Consider the following 21626-nt stretch of genomic DNA (forward strand, 5'->3'; position numbering starts at 1 on the left):
AAGTTACGGGAACGTAGACACACTTTTATTTTAATAAATGTAGCTTACTGCAAGTTATGGATGATTCTTTTATGACTTCATTGCTTTCAGGCTGAGCTGAAGGTATTTTCGCACCTGACATCACAAAATGCGTCTGAATAAACATTGCCAGACAGCAAATAGAGACTCAGACATTGCTTAGAAAATATTTTAAATTTTTAACCTCGTATATAGTATGCACTAGGGATTTTGACCTTTAAATTTTGGGAAAAAAGTGCGGATTATACTCGAGGATTTATGGTATCAAGTAGATGATATACCTTTTAATTACTCTTGATATAAATGATTATGTAGTCTCTTCTGTGTTGCTGATGTTTTGCTCCAAGTCTTATCCTAGTCTCATTAGGCATGGACAACCTTTTCCAAGAAGCTGGCTGCATGAGACATAGCTCACCATCAGGTGTTGTTGTTTGTTCCTTCTCGAGCCATGCCTGGCTCATAAGGGCCGGTTTCCCGGTTTCTTGGCGTATAGGTTCCCCACCTGGACGGGACGCAGGAGGAAAGAGTGAGAGAAAGTTGTGGTGAAAGAGTCAGCAAGAAGTTCGCCATTACCTTCTGCCAGAGTCGCGTGGAGCTTAGGTGTTTTCGCTCATAAACACATACATTGCCCGGTCTGAGATTCGAACCCGCGATCCCTCGACTGCGAGTCCGCTGCTCTAACCACTAGGCAATGTGTCTCCACTCATCATCAGGTGTGCTGCATTACCAAAAAAATTCAAGAATTTTCTCTTTAAGCATGCTGAGCAGGAAGTCCCTGAGACCACTGGTTACCTACGACTGGCATAGACCATGGTCAAAAGTCTTCTGACCATGGATAAACTGTTGTTTTTGTTATGATGGTCAGGTATTTGGTTGCTGTTTCTAGCAAACTGGGCAATCACATAAAAGGTTCTTTGTTAGCCTGTGTTCTGACATAGGCCAGTTCCATTATTACATTTTGTGGAGTAACAGCTTACTTGTTAGACTCGGAGTAAAATCTACTGAATAATTGTTCTCTAACTAGTGGCACAAATATATAGTCTCTACGTGGTTGTTCAACCTGCTAGTAAAAGCAGTCTAACTTCCTTTAAGCAACATTGTATTTAGTATCTTTAAAAGAAAAAGGGAAAAGGAAGGATATAATTTGTATAATCACCTTGCTTGGCAACAGGTGGGGGTTGGCGTCAGGAAGGGCATCCGGCCGTAGAAAACTTGCCACACACATAGCGCTGCGTATATGTGCGTATAAATATATTGTGAGGAAATAAGATTGGATGGTCATGGCCATAATGTTCTGCTTGTCTGTCTACTGAATCAGAATTGACCTCAGGGTTAAACAAAAGCACTATCTCTGTAGCTGGATTTAATTGTATTATCTTTTCAGTCAGCAATATTATAAACATCGCAACGGTCATATTACATCGTTATAGAAATATAGTTGGTAGATGTTATTGCCAGTTGCATCATCATCTACATCATTGTCATCATCATTGCTAGGAGATAGCAGAAACTTTACAGATAGAAAAGAGCCTGATCTGATGTATTCGTTGTCTACGAGTAAATGTTGGCATTATTGTCTGTGTCAGGTTAATCTCTTATCTGAGAGTTTTAGTTTCTTCTTTGCTGAACACTCACTTTTATAGTGATGGCATCAATGACTCTGTAGGATCAATTCTTGCATTGAAGGGTCGATGGCATTGACTGCATGGTAATGTTGGTGGAGAATGAAGCTGATTTTGTTGAGCCTTTCTCTCCTGTCATTTGATTTCTTCCTTTTTCTCTTTTGTGGCTTTGAATCTTTTGGTTCTGATGGTGAAAGGACACTGCCCACTTGGCACAGTCTTTCAGTTGGCTTTCAGTGGCTTTCAGTTGTCATTGCATGGTTTTGGTTTCAATTTGTGCCAAGGCAAAATCTACCATGTCCTGTTGCGTGTGTACTGAGATCAGTATCATTGACCTCACCCTGACACTCCATTTCTATCTGAGCTAAATAAATAAGTCACCAAAGGGTAGAGAGGGGATCGCACAGAGCTGACATTGTAGGAAAGAAAGACAGGACAAAAGGAATCGTGTGCCCTTCTTATGAGGATTGTAGATACAACATGAAAGATGAGAAGAGATGAGTATGAGTTCAGAATGTATATATATATCATCATCATTTAACGTCCATTTTCCATGCTAGCATGGGTTGGACGGTTCGACCGGGGTCTGGTAAGCCATGGAGGCTGCACCAGACTCTAGTCTGATTTGGTAGTGTTTCTACAACTGGATGCCCTTCCTAATGCCAACCAACCACTCCGTGAGTGGGTGTTTTTTACGTGCCACCGGCGCAGTGGCCATGATTGGTTGGTGCTTTTACGTGTCACCAACACGGACGCCAGTAAGGCGACGCTAGTATCTGCTGCGTTCGGACGGTGCATTTTACATGTCATCGGCACGGGTGTCTTATATATATATTAGAGGATTAACAAACTAAACTTGTTTCAAACTGACAACAACTGAAGTTCCAGTACTACTTTCTTCCAATCTTGTTAGTAACCAGATATTTTGATGGTATGTACTTAGTCTGCAAAAGAAAAAAAAAAATCATAAAAATATAACTATTGCATGAATTTGGAGGAAATTTGATTATAGGATGTAATGATTGTTGGTATACATTGTGAAATTGGTTTTTACCTGTTGTCATGTCACTGTCACCTGGCCTGATGGGTTGACTATAAAATAAGTTGACTACATGTAAATGTTTTCCTAGATGTTTCAAGATATTGATTCCTGGGCGTAAATTTTCTGTTTTAAGAGATGAATTTGTATTCCAATAGTCTCTGTAACTTGGAAGTTACACAACTTGACGTTCAATTTCATTTCCTCCTGACAAAAATTTCTTCAGGAAAAAAGGTAAAGAAAATATTAAGCTCAAAAATTTTGTGAGCCTCACGGAAGTATTGATGCCATGATCAGCTGTGTGATCACTTCACTCCTGCTCAGAATCAATGACTTGACATAAATTCCAGTCAGAATCACTGAGATCACTGATGTGTAATAGACGACATTGAAATATCATTCTCATTATTTTATCCAAGCCTAAACTCTCCTTCTCTAATTAAATCATTAATAAATAATTATAGATATATCATCTCTATATATAAATGGCAAAATGTCTCTGTGTGTCCTTTATACAAATCCACAATTTTTCAGTTAGAGGGCTCGCACTTTCTATGGTCATTCAAAACCGCCCAAGGGTGGTCGTGCACATCTTTACATTTCCCCAGTCACCCCGCAAAGCCATTAAAAAAATCAATAGAAGTGACTTTTTTGTGAATTTTCTATCCAAAACCCAATCAAATTGTCCAAAACTTGATACGCCAATTGAATGCTAGCAGGGTCATAGTGCTAGTTAATAAATAAATAAATATAACTGATATCTAACTCACTGCTTAAGTTATCTGTTGCAATGGAGAATATGAAAAAATACACTTGATAAACTGAGAAAATAAATAGGTTTAATGTAAATGGGTCATTATTTTAAAATTAGGCTAAACTTTGTTTCTTGCACAGAAGAGCGCTTAGTTCCAATTTTTTAGCCCCAGCTAATGACACTTCTTGGAAAGTGCTTACATGCAATTCAAGACTTGGTGTCAGTTGCAGTTATTTATGGTAAGGGACGTTAACCTTTTAGTGTTCAGATTAATCTGTCAAATGTAATACTTATTTGTTCATGATATTTTGAATTATCCAGGATCAAGAGGGGTGTCTACAATGTTTGTTAATAAACTTTGTTAATTTTTTACATACAGATTTGAAATTTTGTCAGTGGGTGCTTATATACCAGTGGATTATAGCTATGTAATTTTAGCTGATCTTGCTAATTAAATTTGACTTTTATGGGCAGGTAAATTTAATTAACAGGTGTAAAAGCAATAACATTATGGATAAAGACTAAAATTGAAATTCTTAATGCATCTTACCTGTTTGATTTGTTACTAAAATTATCCTAGATGTTAACCACCTACAATTTTGCCACTTTTCAAGATGAGGTACATTAATTTGAATTCATTAAAATACCGATATAATCAGTACAAGATTTTATTCTTTCTCTATATTTCATTCAAACTTTTTTTTATTGAAAATAAAGTACAAAACTCTTTTACCATTCAATATACCATACATTTACATAACAAAATACCTCTAATCAAAAAAGCTCATTAACAGGTAAGGCAAAGGTGAATACAGGTGTGTAACATGCTGAAAATTAATATGTATTTCTCATTTTCACATATTATTTGTAATGAAATGAAAGGAATATATAAAAGTTTTACTATCAAACAACAAAATATAGTTATGCCATATTTCTATCATGAAACTATCCAAAGAACCCTTTTACACAAGGGCACTTTGCAAAACTATCAAATATATGAGGTCTCGACCTGATATCCTTTCACAGTTTTTTTTTTTTTTGCAGTGAACACAGTCTGCAAACTTTTTCCTTCCATTTATTTTTTCCACTTTATGGAAGTCAATATTTTCTCTGTTGACATCCACCTCAGTTAATTTTGCTTTTCTCCCAGTTCTGTGCTTTCTGGAAGAAAAGCCCTCACGTAACTGAGATGTGATGTCAACCCAAAATTTCAAGTGGTCGTAGTCTTTGGTGGTGGAGGCACCTAGTGGCTTTTTACATAAGCAATATATGAATTAACTATAGTTAGACAATCTTTTCTACTCTTGACACAAGGCCCAAGCGTTTTGGGGAGGTGGGGCTGGTCAATTAGATCAACCCCAGTATACAACAGGTACTTAATTTATTGACCCTGAAAGGATGAAAGGCAAAAATGCTGAAGTTATATGGATCACCACACCTTATATCAGGATACTAGTAGTTCCACAGTTGAGGAGGCTGCTTGAATCCAAACAAGGTTTATAGTAAAAGAAAGCTCGCATTTCCACAGCATCAGTTGGCTGCCATAGTGGATCGGGTCTCCCACGAATAGAAATTATGTTTTTTGCATTTGTTTCCTCCGCAACAGTTTCAAAAAATACTTTATGGTAAAAATAAAAATAAATTGTCCAGTAGTTGAGCATTGAGAGGTAGACTGTATTGTAGACTAGTCTTTTCTGTGGAATCAGGGATTCTGGTTGATGTAGTAATCTTCAACCATGTTGCCATGTTTTCTATATCATTTTCATTTTTATCACTTTCATTATCGAAATCTTCCTCGTCCGATGAAGATTCATAAATGTCAATATGATTCGTCCGAAGACAAATCACTTGTTTTTCATTTATATTTTGTGCATCATCAAGAGTAAAATCTTTGAAGTCGGAATCGCTACTTGCTGATGCCATATCGTTAAAAACTAAGATATACACTTCTCTTCAAACATTGGAAAAACCAAGAAGTCTCCAAAATTTCACCGTATTTTTACTTGAATAAAGGCGGGAAAGGCTTTATCTTGTATTATCTCAAAGCTACGAGAATTCAGTAATGTGATTTGTTTATTTTTTTTTAGCATTTTCGTAGAGAAATCAGATATGGCCTGATTTAGCCAGTTCAAACAAATAAAGGGGAATAATTTTCAGCTAGTTATGGCCGGTCTGAACACTAAAGGGTTATGGGTTAAAATTAATCATCATCTGCTTTACTCTTACAGCATCTGTGGTAGGAAACCTTGTACTTCTCCCCAGTTTACACATTTATTATTCATTTACTATAATAAATGTCATCATCATTGTTTGACCGTGGTCGAGACAATGGAATTTACCATGCTACGCCAGACTTCACGGTCATAGTCATAGCATTACGGAGGTCCTGTTGCTGGATGCCTGTATCCCTGGAGATTACATCAGGGTAGGAGAGTGTGCGCCTTCTGGTATCGCGAGCAGATGGCTTTCAGAGGAGAAGGGTAGAAATTACCTCGTTTACAGCTCTACAACAATGTCCAGCAAACTGGACTCTCCTACCTTTCACAAGAGATGACACAGGTGGTAGTTTCCCATATATTTGCATTTTGGTTGGATGACGCTTCCACGAGAGATTTTGAGCTCTCATAAGGAGGCGAGTGTAGGTTCCATCCAACCGCCTCTCAAGCTTCTTTGATAACGTCCATATGATGAGGCGTATGTACTTGAATTTGACTTAGCTGATTCTTCAAGGCCTAAACAACTATCACATCTACTTTCAACTGTTTAAGCTAGATCAAACTGAATTTGAAGGATGTTCATAGAAGACATGGGCCAATAATCAATGTGAGCTCTGTGTAACAGTCCGTTTTGTGATGATACAAATGATTGGTGGCATGACTAGTAGGATTCAATTCTCTGGTTGTTTCCTTGGTACCAGGTCTTGCACTATATTATTGCCTGTATATGTAAACAGGTCTGTGATATTTCCAAACTGTTGGCATCAAAACTCCCAAACATCAGTAATAGGTTACAATGAAGTAGTAAAAAAAACCCTTATGTGGGCTGAGGGCAGTTGGTTTTGTTTGTGTTTAGTTCAGTTTAAAGACGATGGTATTTCAGGCCACGTTATGGATTTTCATCATTATCATCACTTTTATGTATTCTAATATAATTCTCACCAAGAAGGGAAATAAAGCTGTATGTAAAGACTCCATTTTCATATTTCAAACTCAGCATTTTTCTCTATTAAGTCTTCTCAATAGATTATTGAAGTATTTGCATGAAAGAAATTTTTTTTTAATCAATGTTTCACACTTTTTCCTTGCCATAGATATCTTTGTTTTGTTAGCTTGAAGTTCAATCTTAAGAGTGGTGAAACTGTTTAGAATTTAAATATTGATGTGTAGTCATAGTAACTATTTCTTAAATTTTATTTTATTATATTTATGGATTTCAGCAATATTGAATTTTATAAGTATTTTGAGTAGATGGAAGTTAAACCTATTGAATAATGTCAGGTTTCCTTGTCATGTTAATACATTATGGTGAGTCTTCTGGGGTTTTTGTTTTTGCTGTGTATAATCCAAATTGAAATAAAATGACACAAAGAAGTCAGAACAGAATGGTTATGGTAGTAATAGTAGTAGTGGTAGCATCAGTGGTAGTCATTTAAAATTAGAATTAAGCACTTGTCTAGACACAATGCAATTAATACCTTTTAAGAAAATTGATCACTGAATAAGATTTTATTCTGGGTTCCCACTGGAAACTAACTGTGCAGGCCTTCATAAATGAATAATTGGCAATGCTCCTTTCCTACCTACTGCTATTGCGCTTCGAATTCTTAAATTTTTACTGGTTTATTCTGAAGTAAAGTGCTGTTGCCATGGCCACATCATGAACCCTCTGAAGTAAATGAGAGACTGACACAGTTAATGTTTCTCTAAACAGTTGTAAGTTGACAGTAAAAATATGGGCATTTTTTTTCAGGCCTTCTTTTCTGCAGTGTCAACCCTTCAGGCAAGAAATACCAGAAAGATAGGGGGAAATGATTTAGTGTGGGGCTTGATGTGGATGGTGAACAAAATATGAGGGACATGAAAGGGAGAGATGAGCAAGTTGGGAGTGCCTGGACAGAGTGTCATCATCATCGTTTAATGTCTGCTTTCCATGCTAGCATGGGTTGGATGATTTGACTGAGGTCTGGCGAACCAGATGGCTGCACCAGGCTCCAATCTGATCTGGCAAAGTTTCTGTGGCTGGATGCCCTTCCTAGCACCAACCACTCTGAGAGTGTAGTGGGTGCTTTTACGTATCACCGGCATGAGGGCCAGCCTGGCGGTACTGGCAGCGGCCATGCTCAAATGGTGCTTTTTATGTGCCACCTGCACAGGAGCCAGTCCAGCGGCACTGGCAACAACCTCGTTTGAATGCTTCTTCATGTGCCACTAGCACAAGTGCCAGTGTGTATTTATATATTAGAAAGTTAACCAAACTAAAGACCTTTCGGATCTTTTCGGTTTGAACAGCAGTTTTTTCTAGCGGTGTCATATGAAATTGTCACCCATAATTATGACCCTAGAATCGATCTATTGCATTTCAATCTGTTTTAGGGTTAGGGTTAGGGCTTGGGGGAAGGATATCTTTTTTTCTTCACAAATGTAAATAAACCCAATCTGTTTCTTAAACGAGGGACATATTCATACGGCACAGAATGCTTTTTACCTCAATAGACGTCACTGATTGGTTGAAATTGAAGAAATTGAAGAAAAAACCAGCAAATATCTTACAAACTATAGAATTTTCTCAATAAAGCCGAGAGAAAAAGATGTTTTATAAACACATTCTACCAGTATACGAAGTTTAAAAGTTTTTATTTACCTAGAAATTATGTTAAAAACTGCCGTTCAAACCAAAAAGATCCGACCTTTCTGACTACATATGTAAGTAGTTGCTTAAAACATCTTAATGAGTTTAAAAATAACAATAATAAGTTTAGAATATTCATCATCAGGTATCTTTTGATTGTTGCCTTTACCGTTCTTTTACTATTTCTTCAGTAAGTCCTCGTTGTGTAACCTTTTTATAAAGCTGAAATGGACACCGTTTAGTTTGACTTTCTTTCTCAAATCATTTGCTTCACAGCACCTAAATGTAAAATTATCCTAACAGTCCTGAATCAGATCTATTTTGCTTCGCTAGATAAGCTTTGATGTGTGTTTTTATTGTGAACTTTTATAACAAAACAAAAAAACAACAATTTTCATTCTGTAAATCTCATTGTACTTATTGTAAGAGCATGACACAACTAGTTATATAGGTTTTCCTCTTGTAACTTCCTCGCCATCCTGGTTATAGTAAATATAATACTTGTGTGTTCACCCAAGTATTGTATTAGCTGCAGTTTCTGAAATGTCTTCAGTGTTGATCTGCCTCCGCCTTTCAAAAAGAAAACAAAACTACTGTGTGTGTGTGTGTGTGTGTTGTATTAATTAAAGTGTTTATAACAAGTTGTGTGTGATAGCAAATTGAATTCTGTTGGTTGATAGAAAAACAAAACAAAACAAGCATAATTGGTTTAAGTCTGTATTTACTTGCAATCTTTGTATAATTTTGAAAGGGTTATTTCCAATCAATAACTGATTGTATTAGTAATAATTTGTTTAAGGTAATCAATAATTTTTGCTGTACAAAGAGAACAGTGAACCATCTTATCTGATATTGCAGTTAAGGAGTATTTCTAGGTAACTAAGGACTAGTTAGAGCTTCCCTTTAATATTTGTCTTTTATTTATGAAGTTTCCCCTAAAATGGTAGAGTACTGTAGATTAAATTTTTTAAAATTTTGTTTTCACACCTGTTGGGAGTTCTTTTTGCTCTTTATTATTATTTTTTTGCTTTTGTTTTTTGGTTAATAAGTACTGAACATGGTGTGGGTTCTGCTTAATTATCCATTGCCCTCCTTCTGCTACAGCCTGGAATAGCTAAAAGAGGCTGGGACAGGTGGTCTGTCTCATGTAGCATTATTTTTTTGGTGGGGAAGCATACACATGCATGCAAGCACACACATCGGCCTGTATTTATCACACACCTAATTTATCATTTGACATGAACAGATGTACTCAACAAACCTATTTATAATGGTGTATGCAAATTCACGTTTCTGATAAGCTTTAGTACAATCTCAAATCCAGTCACAAATCATTGATCAACACAAAAGTTATAGTAGAAGGTGCCAGTCAGTGGGTTGGGACCTAGAACCATGTGGTTGTAAACTGAACTTCTTAACCATATAGCAGCTATGCCTATAAAATGTTAATATTTTTTCAACAATGTTTTTTCTTTTGTGTTTTCATTTCTCCCTATCAACTGACAATGATGTACTAAAGTAATGGGGCAGAGGTTTGTTCACTGCTTTGTCATGTAACACTCATTAATTGACCTTTTCTGCTGGGTAGCTAAGATTTTACTGAAAAATTTAGTCACATAAAAACATACCTGATTATAATTCAGTTCTATATTTAAGAGATGAGGAATTATTTACATTATTTACATTTGACGGATATTTGTCCTCATCTTGTTTGTTGTTAACACAACGTTTCGGCTGATATACCCACCAGCTTTCATCAGGTGTCTTGGGGAAATTTTGAACCTGGGTTCTCATTCCTAAGGTATTTTTTGATGTTATTATTATTCTGGTCACTGCCTGGAATCGAACTCAGAATCTTGGGGATTAGTATTATTATTAACCACTATGCCATATGCTCACGGGCATATGGCGTAGTGGTTAATAATAATAATAACATTGAAAAAAATACCTTAGGAATGAGAACCCAGGTTCAAAATTTCCCCCAAGACACCTGATGAAGGCTGGTGGGTATATCAGCTGAAATGTTGTGTTAACAACAAACAAGATGAGGACAAATATCCGTAAAATGTTAATAATGATTATAATTATTTTGTTTTTCTGATAAAATTTGCTTTGGTTTTTATAGAACTGCAATAATGATTTAATTCTTAAATTTTAATTCCATGCTAGGTGTTATTAGTAAAATAGCTATCTTTCTTATTCAAAACCTCTAATATTAATGGTAGATACATCAAGCTGGCATCCATTTTATTTGACACCAAGGAGAAACTTTTATTATATGTACAAGAATAATTAACAGCGTGAATGTGCATGAAATGAAGACTCTGGAATGCTCAGATATACATCTAGAAGAATTGAATAACCATTTATATGGCATAATTAATGATTGTGATATAGAGCTAATAAAATAACATGATAATTCTGGCTGTGTATACTTTCCTGCACATTTCTGAATAATATCCTGATAATCAATATTTTGTTTCTATATTGGACGAAATTTGCAAAATAATACATTGCCAAGTTAAATCTTTAAAAATAACTTCTTAGTTTATTTGTCAAGGTGTTAAGAGAGAAATTGCTAGACATATGGTTAACAACTGTAAATATTAATGCGTTGGGTAAAAATATGGTTGTTTGGTTAATAAGTTACCCTTGTAACCAAGTGTTTCCAGATTTGCTCCTACTTCATGGTATCTTGGGTGTTTGTTTCTGAAGCTTTGGTTTAGCTAAGGACCTTGTGAATAGAATTTAGTACATAGTAACTGTAGAAACCTGTTGTGTGCATAGTACATCGGGCAAGTGTTTTCTACTATACCCCCAGGCTATTTCAAGCCTTGTGAATGGATTTGGTTAATGGAAACTGAAAGAAACCTGTTGTGTGTCACTGTCTCTTTCCTTTAATATTGTGTGATAGTTGTGAATGTCTGGTCGTGTAAATGGTGTGTTTTGTTTCCCATCTTGCAAGACATGTCTTGCCATGAAGAAATATTACCATCCAACTGTAGAAAATCCACCTCAACAAAATTCTGTCCAACCCATGTAAGCATGGAAAAGTGGACATTAAAATAATGAAGCCTGTTTTCTCTCGGTAGTTGCTGTGGCGAAAGAAGTAGTATGGAAGACGAGAATGAAAGGAATTGCAACAGGCATGTTCATCTCCAGTCTCGAGCTAATCGAATTTTTCGTTTTCCACATGAAACAGAAAATAAGGCTGGAGAAGAAATGCCTGTCGCAAAGTGTGTTTCGTAAAAGATGGAAGTCTATAGCAAGTATGTTGCGAGTGAAAGAACCTGTTTAATCGAGAATGTAAAAAAGGGGAAAGCAAAGTCTTCAGTGTGAGTATGTGGTTTGTGGGGTCAGCTGCGTCCTCTGCTTCATTTTTTGTTAATCACTCATTCTCATTTAATTGTATATATTTTAATTGTTTGTTTATTCATACGTTTCGGCTCATTCGATACCCTGACCCCAACGTTTGTTTTGTCTGTCCCCTCTTTTTCTCAACCTTATGGTGAATAAAGAAATTCTCTCTCTCTCTCACAGACCATTTTTATGCTTGCATTCCATGTTGACATGAGCTAGACAGATTGTTGGGGTCTGAGTCAATTTCCTTTTAATTTATTGCCCTTAAAGGCAAGTTGGAGGCCCTTCATGCAACATGCTTATTGTTACACTTGTTTTCTCGGCTTTGAAATGTATAGAATTAGCCAGGAAGATAGTTATATTAGAAGATTGTGTTTCCTATACAAAGTTGGGAGCCCATTCAATGTCACTGTTTCACTTGACATCTTGCATTTGCATTCCATTTTGGTTATTATTATTTCTTGGTATCTTTTCAAAACATTATTTTATAAAAATTTGAGAAAATTAATTGTTTCTTTCTCTCTCTCTCTCTCTCTCTCTCACTCTCACTCACTCACTCACTCACTCACTCACTCACTCACTCACTCACTCACTCACTCACTCACTCACTCACTCACACACACACACACACACACACACACACACACACACACACACACACACACACAAACTTGTTGGTTTTTAAATGAAGAACAGAAATTTGTAAAAATTAAGAGCAATTATAATTTATTTGGTTTATAAATAAAGTGTGGATAATTTTCACATGACACATCAAATATATTCACTTAATTAGCCTTTTAAGTTGTGTATATATGAAAGCTATTGATACAGTAAAGAGAAACTTGTTTTTGTACTTCATACTTTGTGAGCATTGCTCCACAACCACCACCACCACCACCACTGTCATCCTGATATTATATTTTTCTGTGCTTGCAAGAGATGGTTATGTTTTCTCCATACCCTGCATCTTCATCACTTGTTGCCCATCACAAAGGTCAGGAGGCCTGACCTTTGTGAGGTCAGGCCTCCTGAGATAAGCCTTTATCATTCCTCCTCATATCATTCTTGCTCCCCTTTTCTGTGGATTTCTTCCACTTGGATTACTTAGGACCTCTTTACCCAAATGTCTTCCTCCTTATGCATCACGTCCATGACAATGCAGTCTCCTGTCTTGCACATTGCATCTGACTCCTCTTATTTTCATTTTTCTCTCTCAGCTCATACGCATCCCATTGTTCATGTGCACTAGCATCATACTTCCAGCAGCGTACGCTCGCCTTATCTCTTCCCATCCTTTGTACATCCTCCACTCTCAGTGCCTGCTTTGCTATCCCGTAATACATCACACATCAAGAGCATTGCTCCTCCACCTCATACAGTCTGCCCTTCATCTGAAGATAGAATCTTTTTGTTATCAGCAGAGGTAAACAACTGAATATTTCCTACCCTATTCTTTTCCTGGCTACTGTGCTTTCAGAAAACCTACTACAACAACCACTGCTAATTAGGTCACCTAGATAACAGCAGCTATCAACAACTTCATTTCAAGGAATATATTTCATGGGTGCTCCTACTAATAACTATTCATGTATATTTACTACAAACTACTCACTACTCATTCTTTGTTAGTCTGCCTGTGGTTCACTCTTGGGCACCCCTAGTTTACATGGCTATGCATGCTTACACCTTTGCTACTTTCCTATTCATAGTAAAGCTTTGTATTCTTTTTCACTAATAAAAACATTTGTTTTCTTGGTTTACTTTTAATTTGATTCTAGGTTCTGTTTCCATGTTTCAAACTTTGGCTCAGTTATGAGAACTAGGTTGTTGACATACAAAATAATTTCCATTCCAAATCATCTTTATATATAAAAGAGAGGTTGTGTGCTGTCTGTCTCTTACGATTTAGATTCCTAACTACTCCCACATTTTGCGGTGCAGTTTAACCAAAGTCGTGATTCATATCGAGCCATTCTGGGTATTAGCGCGCGTCTATGATGAGTCTACGATTAAAAAAAAATTTTACCATGAATTTTTTCCATTTTTAATGCATTTTTGGCATATATAAGGGAAGTAACTCTCTAAAAATTTATTATTAAATCTCAGAACGTAAAAAACTACAGTAACACTCCCCCCTTTGTGGTTAGCCATATTGAGATGGCTATTATACTTTACATCTCTAAAAATGCTTATATAGTTATTTCCCTTACAAACTCGAGCAACGCTGGGCGATACTGCTAGTAGATTATAAATTAGACAGTCCATGGGACACACGTATCAGCTGCCATGCCTTAATTTTATTTACAGTTTTGCTTATATTTCATTTCCTGTCTAATTGTGAATTGCCCACTGATATGTTTCTTCATTCTCAATTAGATCAACCATTGGAAGTAGGAAAAGCAATATAGTGGCGAGAAATGCTCTGATTCATATTTGCGACTGGATAATTCAGGACTTGTGATATCTTGTGGCATTGAATTTGAGTCATAATAGAGTCAGTTTTTTGTTTTGCAATTGAGAAAATGAATATAAAGTTATATGTTGCAAAGAAGAGCTATATTATTCGCAAAGCTATTCAATATGACAATATCTAAAGAGCACCATCCTTGCATTGTTAAATGTGTTTCATGTTTGAATATCGAACAGTTTATGCAGTGACAAGTTTTGGTTCGTGACGGTTATTACATTTCAGAGCGAGTAAAAGCTCAGCTAGTAAGATTCAGAACTAATTGCATAAAGAACTCCAAAACAAATAATTGGTATCGGAGTTGTTCTAGGCAACACTAGAATATATTTTTGTCACTCTGCATTATACGAGGGAATTGGCAGATATTCTTTTATTTGTTTCAGTCACTTGACTGCAGCCGTGCTGGAGCATCATCTTGAAGGGTTTTAGTCAAACAAATTGACTTCAGGACTTACTTTTTAAAGCCTAGTACTTATTCTATCAGTTCCTTTTGCTGAACTGCTAAGTTCCAGGGATGTAAATGCACCAACACCAGTTGTCAGCTGGTGATGGGGAGAGGCAAACATAGACACAAAGACACACACACATAGATACTATATATATATATATATATATATATATATATATATATAAAAAACAGGCCTCTTTCAGTTTTGCATCTACCAAATCCACTCACAAGGCTTTGGTTGCCCTAAGGCTATAGTAGAAGACGCCCAAGGTGCTCCACAGTGGGACTGAACCTGGAACCATGTGGTTGGGAAGAAAGATTCTTATCACACAGCCAAATTTCTTGGTACTTATACAAAATGATTAAATAAAACGAGCTTCTCCTTTGTATAACTTCCCCCATAACTACTCTCTCATTTATTTCCCCTCTTCCTCATCTGTCTAGATTCTGTGTGTGTGGTGTTACTCATTGCTTGCCACTAAGCCTAATATGTGTATTCATCCGTATCCCTTATGCTCTCTTTCTCTGTATCTTTCTTTCCCTTTATTTATATGATGTAAAGCATGATAGCAGAAATCAACCAACAAACATTTATACACTTTTACTTGTTTCATGCATTTGACTGCGGCCATGCTGGAGCACAGCCTTTAGTTGAGCAAATCGACCCTGGGACTTATTCTTTGTAAGCCCAGTACTTATTCTATCGGTCTCTTTTGCCGAACCGCTAAGTGACGGGGACGTAAACACACCAGCATCGGTTGTCAAGCAATGCTAGGGGGACAAACACAGACACACAAACACACACATACATATATATATATGTATATATACATATATACGATGGGCTTCTTTCAGTTTCCGTCTACCAAATCCACTCACAAGGCTTTGGTCGGGCCGGGGCTATAGCAGAAGACACTTGCCCAAGATGCCACGCAGTGGGACTGAACCCGGAACCATGTGGTTGGTTAGCAAGCTACTTACCACACAGCCACTCCTGCGCCTATGTATACCATTTGAGTACAAAATACTAAGATGAGAATTTAGATGGGTGTTTATATTTTTACTTGTTCAATTTAACTTTCATCTACGCAAACAGCACAAAGCACAATGCTTTGGTTTCTATTTGAACTGTTATTTTTTCCACATTCTAAATATGAAGTAACTTACTGTTGAGTATTCAGCATTAAGCATTTTAATTATGAATATTATTGGTGCCTTTAACCCTTTAGCATTTAAACCGGCCATATCCGGCCAAAAGTATTCTGCTTGTTTTGTATTTAAACTGGCCAGATCTGGTCTCTCGCACCAGCCCCACAATATCGTTTCAAAAAATTAACGGCTACCTCATCAAAATCTCATAGCTACAAGATAATGCATGATTAGTTCAAAACGATGTGGATAAAAAAGGATTAATTTTGGCAGAATAATGTGAACGGTGACACGTAAAAGCACCACCCGTTCGTGGCCGTTTGCCAGCCCTGTCTGGCCCCCATGTCGGTGGCATGTAAAAGCACCACCCGTTCGTGGCCGTTTGCCAGCCCTGTCTGGCCCCCATGTCGGTGGCATGTAAAAGCACCATCCGTTCGTGCCCGTTGCCAGCCTCGCCTGGCCCCCGTGCCGGTGACACGTAAAAGCACCATCCATTTCGTGGCCGTTTGCCAGCTCTGTCTGGCCCCTGTGTTGGTGGCACGTAAAAGCACCATCCGTTCGTGTCCGTTGCCAGCCTCGCCTGGCCCCGTGCCGGTGATACATAAAAGCACCATCCGTTCGTGGCCGTTTGCCAGCTCTGTCTGGCACCTGTGCAGGTGGCACGTAAAAAGCACCCACTACACTCACGGAGTGGTTGGCGTTAGGAAGGGCATCCAGCCGTAGAAACATTGCCAGATAAGACTGGGCCTGATGAAGCCTTCCAGCTTCACAGACCCCAGTTGAACCGTCCAACCCATGCTAGCATGGAGAACGGACGCTAAATGATGATGATGATGACTAAAGGGTTAAAATCTGCTCTTTTGACTGACAACAAAATATTACAGTTGACCGTATCATTTTAACGACTACTTCTGTATGCTTGTATGGGTTACACAAGGGTATGTCAGGGTGGTGTTTTCAGCAGTCAGATGCCTTTCCTGCTAGCAGCCCCCCCCCCCCCATTTATTTCCAAGTAAGGTAACAATCTCCCAGTCTGTAAAACAATATATCTATATGAACTGGACCCCTCCTCCAGTTTCCTTCTCAATACATCCCTGCCGTTCATCATCTCCTTAACCCTTTAGTGTTCACATTATTCTGCCAAAATTAATCCTTTTTTATCCACATTGTTTTGAACTAATCATGCATTATCTTGTAGCTATGAGATTTTGATGAGGTAGCTGTTAATTTTTAAAACGATATTGTAGGGTTGGTGTGAGAAGCCAGATGTGGCCAGTTTGAACATAAAACAGGCAGAATACTTTTGGCCGGATATGGCCGGTTTAAATGCTAAAGGGTTAACTGTGGTATTCTACTTCTGTAATTAAATGGGAATAGAACAGCATACTTCACCAGTTTTTCGTGATTCCACTTGTTTTTCTCAGTATTTGAAATCATTTCATTTGATATTCATCTTTGATTTTTAACCCTTTGGTGTTCAAATTAGTCTATTAAATGTAATACTTTTTCACTCAAATTGTTTTGAATTAATCATGCATTATGTTATAGCTTTGAGGTTTCAATGATGTGATTGTTTATTTTTATAATGTCAATGTAGGTTAGGTGTGAGAGGCTAGATATGGCCAGTTTGAATATAAAACATAGAATATTTAGGCTGGATATGGTCGGTTTAAACACTAAAGGGTTAACACGGCTCTCCTCCCACATTTTACATTGATCTCCCTCTTGCGTCACTAAATTATATCTCTTCCACCACCGTGTATCTCTCACTCTCCCCATGTACTACACCTACACCTGCCTTTCTACTTCCCATACACTCTTGCAATCTACCCAGCTGCATGTCATTTTTTTAATCCTCTCTCATCCTTCCCTTGTCTACTATGTAATTATCTCTATTCTGCATCTCTCCATTCCAACCGTTTCTGCATTGTCAGTCATTTCCTACTCTCCTCAAACTCATATGTATCATAGGTCACCTTCCGCCCCTTACCTATGCCTCAACCCCACTTGATCTCCATAGTTGTCATCTATTCTTCCCTTCAGTTCCTATTTATCATTCCTCAACATTTGTTCTTCATTCATTATATTCACCTCATCTATTCTCCATCTCTACCCATCTCATCTCTCACTCTCCCATGCAACTTTGCACTCTCCTTGTTCTCCTGTCTCCATTCACTTCTACTCACCTTGTATCTTGAGGGTCCACTCCAACACTTCATCACTTTTGATTTTATATCTTTTTCTTTCCAATCCATCCTTGGTCAATCCCACTTTCTTTTCCATAATGTAAGCATAATGTAAGCAGCCATGTAGCTCCTCAAAGGAAGACACCTATTCTGTTGTGACCCCTTCTCACATACTTGAACCCCTCATTTCCTTGCACAAAGCTGTCCCCCCTCTTCCATCTATACTGTAGCCTCCTCTCAGTTGAAAGAATCTTGTAAGCTGCATGTACTAGTTGCATGAAAAATGCAACTGGTGCACACTGTAAAGTGGATGACAGGATGAGTACCCAGCCATAGAAACCATGCTAAAGCTGACATCAGCGCATGATGCTTGCCTCAGCCCCATTAGATCCTGTCAAACTAAGTCAACCCCTAACTGTATAGCATTCAGATTACTCTGTCAAATGTAATGTTTATATATTTACATCATTTTGAATTACTCCTACATTGTCTTGTGGCTTTCAGAGTTCAATGATGTGACTGTGTTATGTTCAGAATGACATTGTAGGGTAGGCGTGAGAGGTCAGATCTGGCTGGTTTGAACATAAAACAGGGAGAATATTTGGGGCTGGATATGGTTGAATCTGAAACCATGTGGTTGGGAAGCAAATTTCTTAACCACATGGCCAATGTCAGCACCATCCGTATTTCAAGAAACGAGTTGTCAAGCAAAATTTATTTTCTAGAATTATTGCTTATTAGAAATGGAAGAAATGGTATTGAAATTGTTCGTTTTAGCTTTGGTGGGGAAGATAAAAGTAAATCAAACCTCATGGTGATGTTGATGAAGAGAGTACGGCCGATTGATGGTAGAATAGATAATTGTTGAGATGTAAGAGGTGAAATGTTTGCAGTGGCCGCATCACTGTTTGATTGTAGTTGTCTCTTGTTTCTTTTGGTCTTTTAGATTGAAAATATACATTTCTAGAGAAATTGGTTTAATATGTCTATACGTGTTGTTATGTTGAAAGAACTGGAAACAATGGTTGATGATTATCAATGTTTGTAATCTGATTTCTAGTATTTGTAATTTGAAAATCATTATTATTCTGTAATTTTTGAGAAAATATTTGTGTTGCTTTATTGGTATTTGTTCATCTATTTCCCATTACTTGTTATTCCAGACCATTTTGTCTTTGCTGATTCTCTTCATTATTACCATCAAACTAACTTGTCAATAGACTTGATTAAATTATTTTCTTCACATTTTTTTTTTTTGCTAATTTGTTGTGAATGCCTAAGAATATTTTGTTTAATTGTTTTATGTTCTGGATTAAAAATACTACGAATAGAACTGATCTTTGACTTTTTCTCTCTGGATTTTAGAGAATAAGTACCAGTAATACTTGATTGGTATAATCATTTGTCTTTTGCTACAAATTAGTGGCCTTCTCTCACTGGGAAAACTCATTATCAGTTATTATCTTTCATCTTTTACTTGTTTCAGTCACTGGACTGTGGCCATGCTGAGGCACTATGTTAAAGGGTTTAGTTGGAAAAAAAAATTCCTTCTGTACTTATTTTTTTTAAAGCCTTGGTATTTATTTTGTTGGTCCCTTTTACTAAACTGAGGACACAAACCAACATTGGTTGTCAAGGGGTGGGGACAGACACAAAGATGCACAAACACACATGTACATGCACACATGATGACCATCCACATAGTTTCCATTCCCTCACAAAGCATTGATCAGCCCAGGGCTATAGTAGAAGGTACTGGCCAATGTGCCATACATTGGGAGTGAACCTGAAATCATGAGGTTGCAAATTGAGTTATGAGCTTTGATTTCAGGTTGAAGCCATTTAGCACAAATATTATAACATCATCATCATCATCATTTAACGTCCGCTTTCCATGCTAGCATGGGTTGGACGGTTTTGACTGAGGGCTGGCAACCAGATGGCTGCACCAAGCTCCAGTCTTGATCTGGCAGAGTTTCTACAGCTGGATGCCCTTCCTAATACCAACCACTCCGAGAGTGTAGTGGGTGCTTTTTACGTGCCACCTGCACGGGGGCCAGTCAGGCGGTACTGGCAATGACCTCGCTCGAATCTTTTTACACGTGCCACCAACACAGGTGCCAGTGAAGCGACGTTGGTAATGATCATGCTTGAATGGTGCCCTTTTCCTAAAAAAAATTATTATTCTATTCTGAAAAATATGTTAACTTGTACTATTGTCTCTTGTACTTATTGAAAGATGTATTGATTATTTTGTTGATTTTCTTGGAATATTTGTAATTTTTTCCAATCTGCACTATAAATTTTTAAAGTATTAACAATTTCCGATTTTTTTTTTCCTTACAGCTGTGTCCTAAGATTTCCTAGTACCAACATAAAAATAGTTTTCCAGTCTTTATTAAATGATGAAGAAAGTTCTCCTCCTAGTCCTATGAAAAAGAGGAATCTACCTCTGAACATTCCCGATGTAACTGATGGTGTATTTAACAGTCCGTGTCCTTCACCCACAGGAACTATCAGGTGAGTGTACACACCCTTTATTAGTTAGTCATTAATCTCTTCATTGGGGCAAAACAAATAACTGTATTCTGCTGAATGCCGAACTCCATTGAGAAGTCACGTTTGATGAATTATTATAACATCCATCCTTCCATCTTCATAGTCCTCACTATTTCTGTGAAGATTTGGAGTAAAGAGTCCTCAAACATGCCCTTCAGAGTGTCTTGTCAGAAGTAACTGCCTGCAAATGTTTTAATTGGATTTTCTCTTCTCTATTATGGAGGCTAGCTGAATTCAGTAGGATAATCTCTCTGGCAGGTTTTTGCCTTCCTCCCAACAGTGATTTTTTTTCAGTGAATAGCCTGCCCTCAATTGTGTTGTTACATCTACTCTGAACTGCAGATGGTTGCATCGCTTTGTGCTCCTTCTGATTTGTGATATATAGCATCCACAATGCCCATAATTACTATAGTCGTAACCAAGTATTGCCACCACTTATTACCCAGTCTACCAACTGAGCAAATAGATCATCGTTGGATTTATCTGATCTACGTCACCCATTTAACTGTTGCAATTGAGGTTCAGAAACGGTGTACCATTTTCATCTATGTTATTGAGCATTAGTGGATAGAAAATTAATTTGTCTCTTATTACAGATGGCATGCCATTAGAATATGTGGTTGTTAGCAAGTTTCTTTTTTGCTGTTAGATTTTTTTCACCTCTTCTTCTTAATTTTGCCTTTTGTATAATCAACAGCAACCCTTTTTTGCTGTAATCACTGTAGCACAGATATATGTTGCTATGGTTTCTAAATCCACTGCAGTTCTGATTGAGCCGAAAATATGATTATCTCTGGCCCCAATAGCACATTGACACTGCAGTATTACTGCTGCTCCACTGCTTTCAATAGTGGAAGCACTCCGTCGGTTACGACGACGAGGGTTCCGGTTGATCCGAATCAACGGAACAGCCTGCTCGTGAAATTAACGTGTAAGTGGCTGAGCACTCCACAGACACGTGTACCCTTAACGTAGTTCTCGGGGATATTTAGCGTGACACAGAGAGTGACAAGGCCGGCCCTTTGAAATACAGGTACAACAGAAACGGGAAGTAAGAGTGAGAGAAAGTTGTGGTGAAAGAGTACAGCAGGGATCACCACCATCCCCTGCCGGAGCCTCGTGGAGCTTTAGGTGTTTTCGCTCAATAAACACTCAACGCCCGGTCTGGGAATCGAA

The 21626-nt window shown here is 37.6% G+C and overlaps 1 protein-coding gene across 2 annotated transcripts in view; it reads left to right on the top strand.

Moving 5' to 3' along the window:
* The window catches only part of LOC115220838 (forkhead box protein K2), a 132474-nt gene that overhangs the window by 69180 nt on the left and 41668 nt on the right, over positions 1-21626 (top strand). For both annotated transcript variants that reach the window (XM_029791017.2, XM_029791018.2), the window contains exon 2: positions 20238-20411. In XM_029791017.2, the coding sequence (XP_029646877.1) occupies positions 20238-20411 (174 nt within the window). The remainder of the gene's footprint in view (positions 1-20237; positions 20412-21626) is intronic.

The sequence above is a fragment of the Octopus sinensis genome, linkage group LG17 (genome assembly GCF_006345805.1).
Source record: "Octopus sinensis linkage group LG17, ASM634580v1, whole genome shotgun sequence".
In the NCBI taxonomy this organism is placed as follows: domain Eukaryota; kingdom Metazoa; phylum Mollusca; class Cephalopoda; order Octopoda; family Octopodidae; genus Octopus; species Octopus sinensis.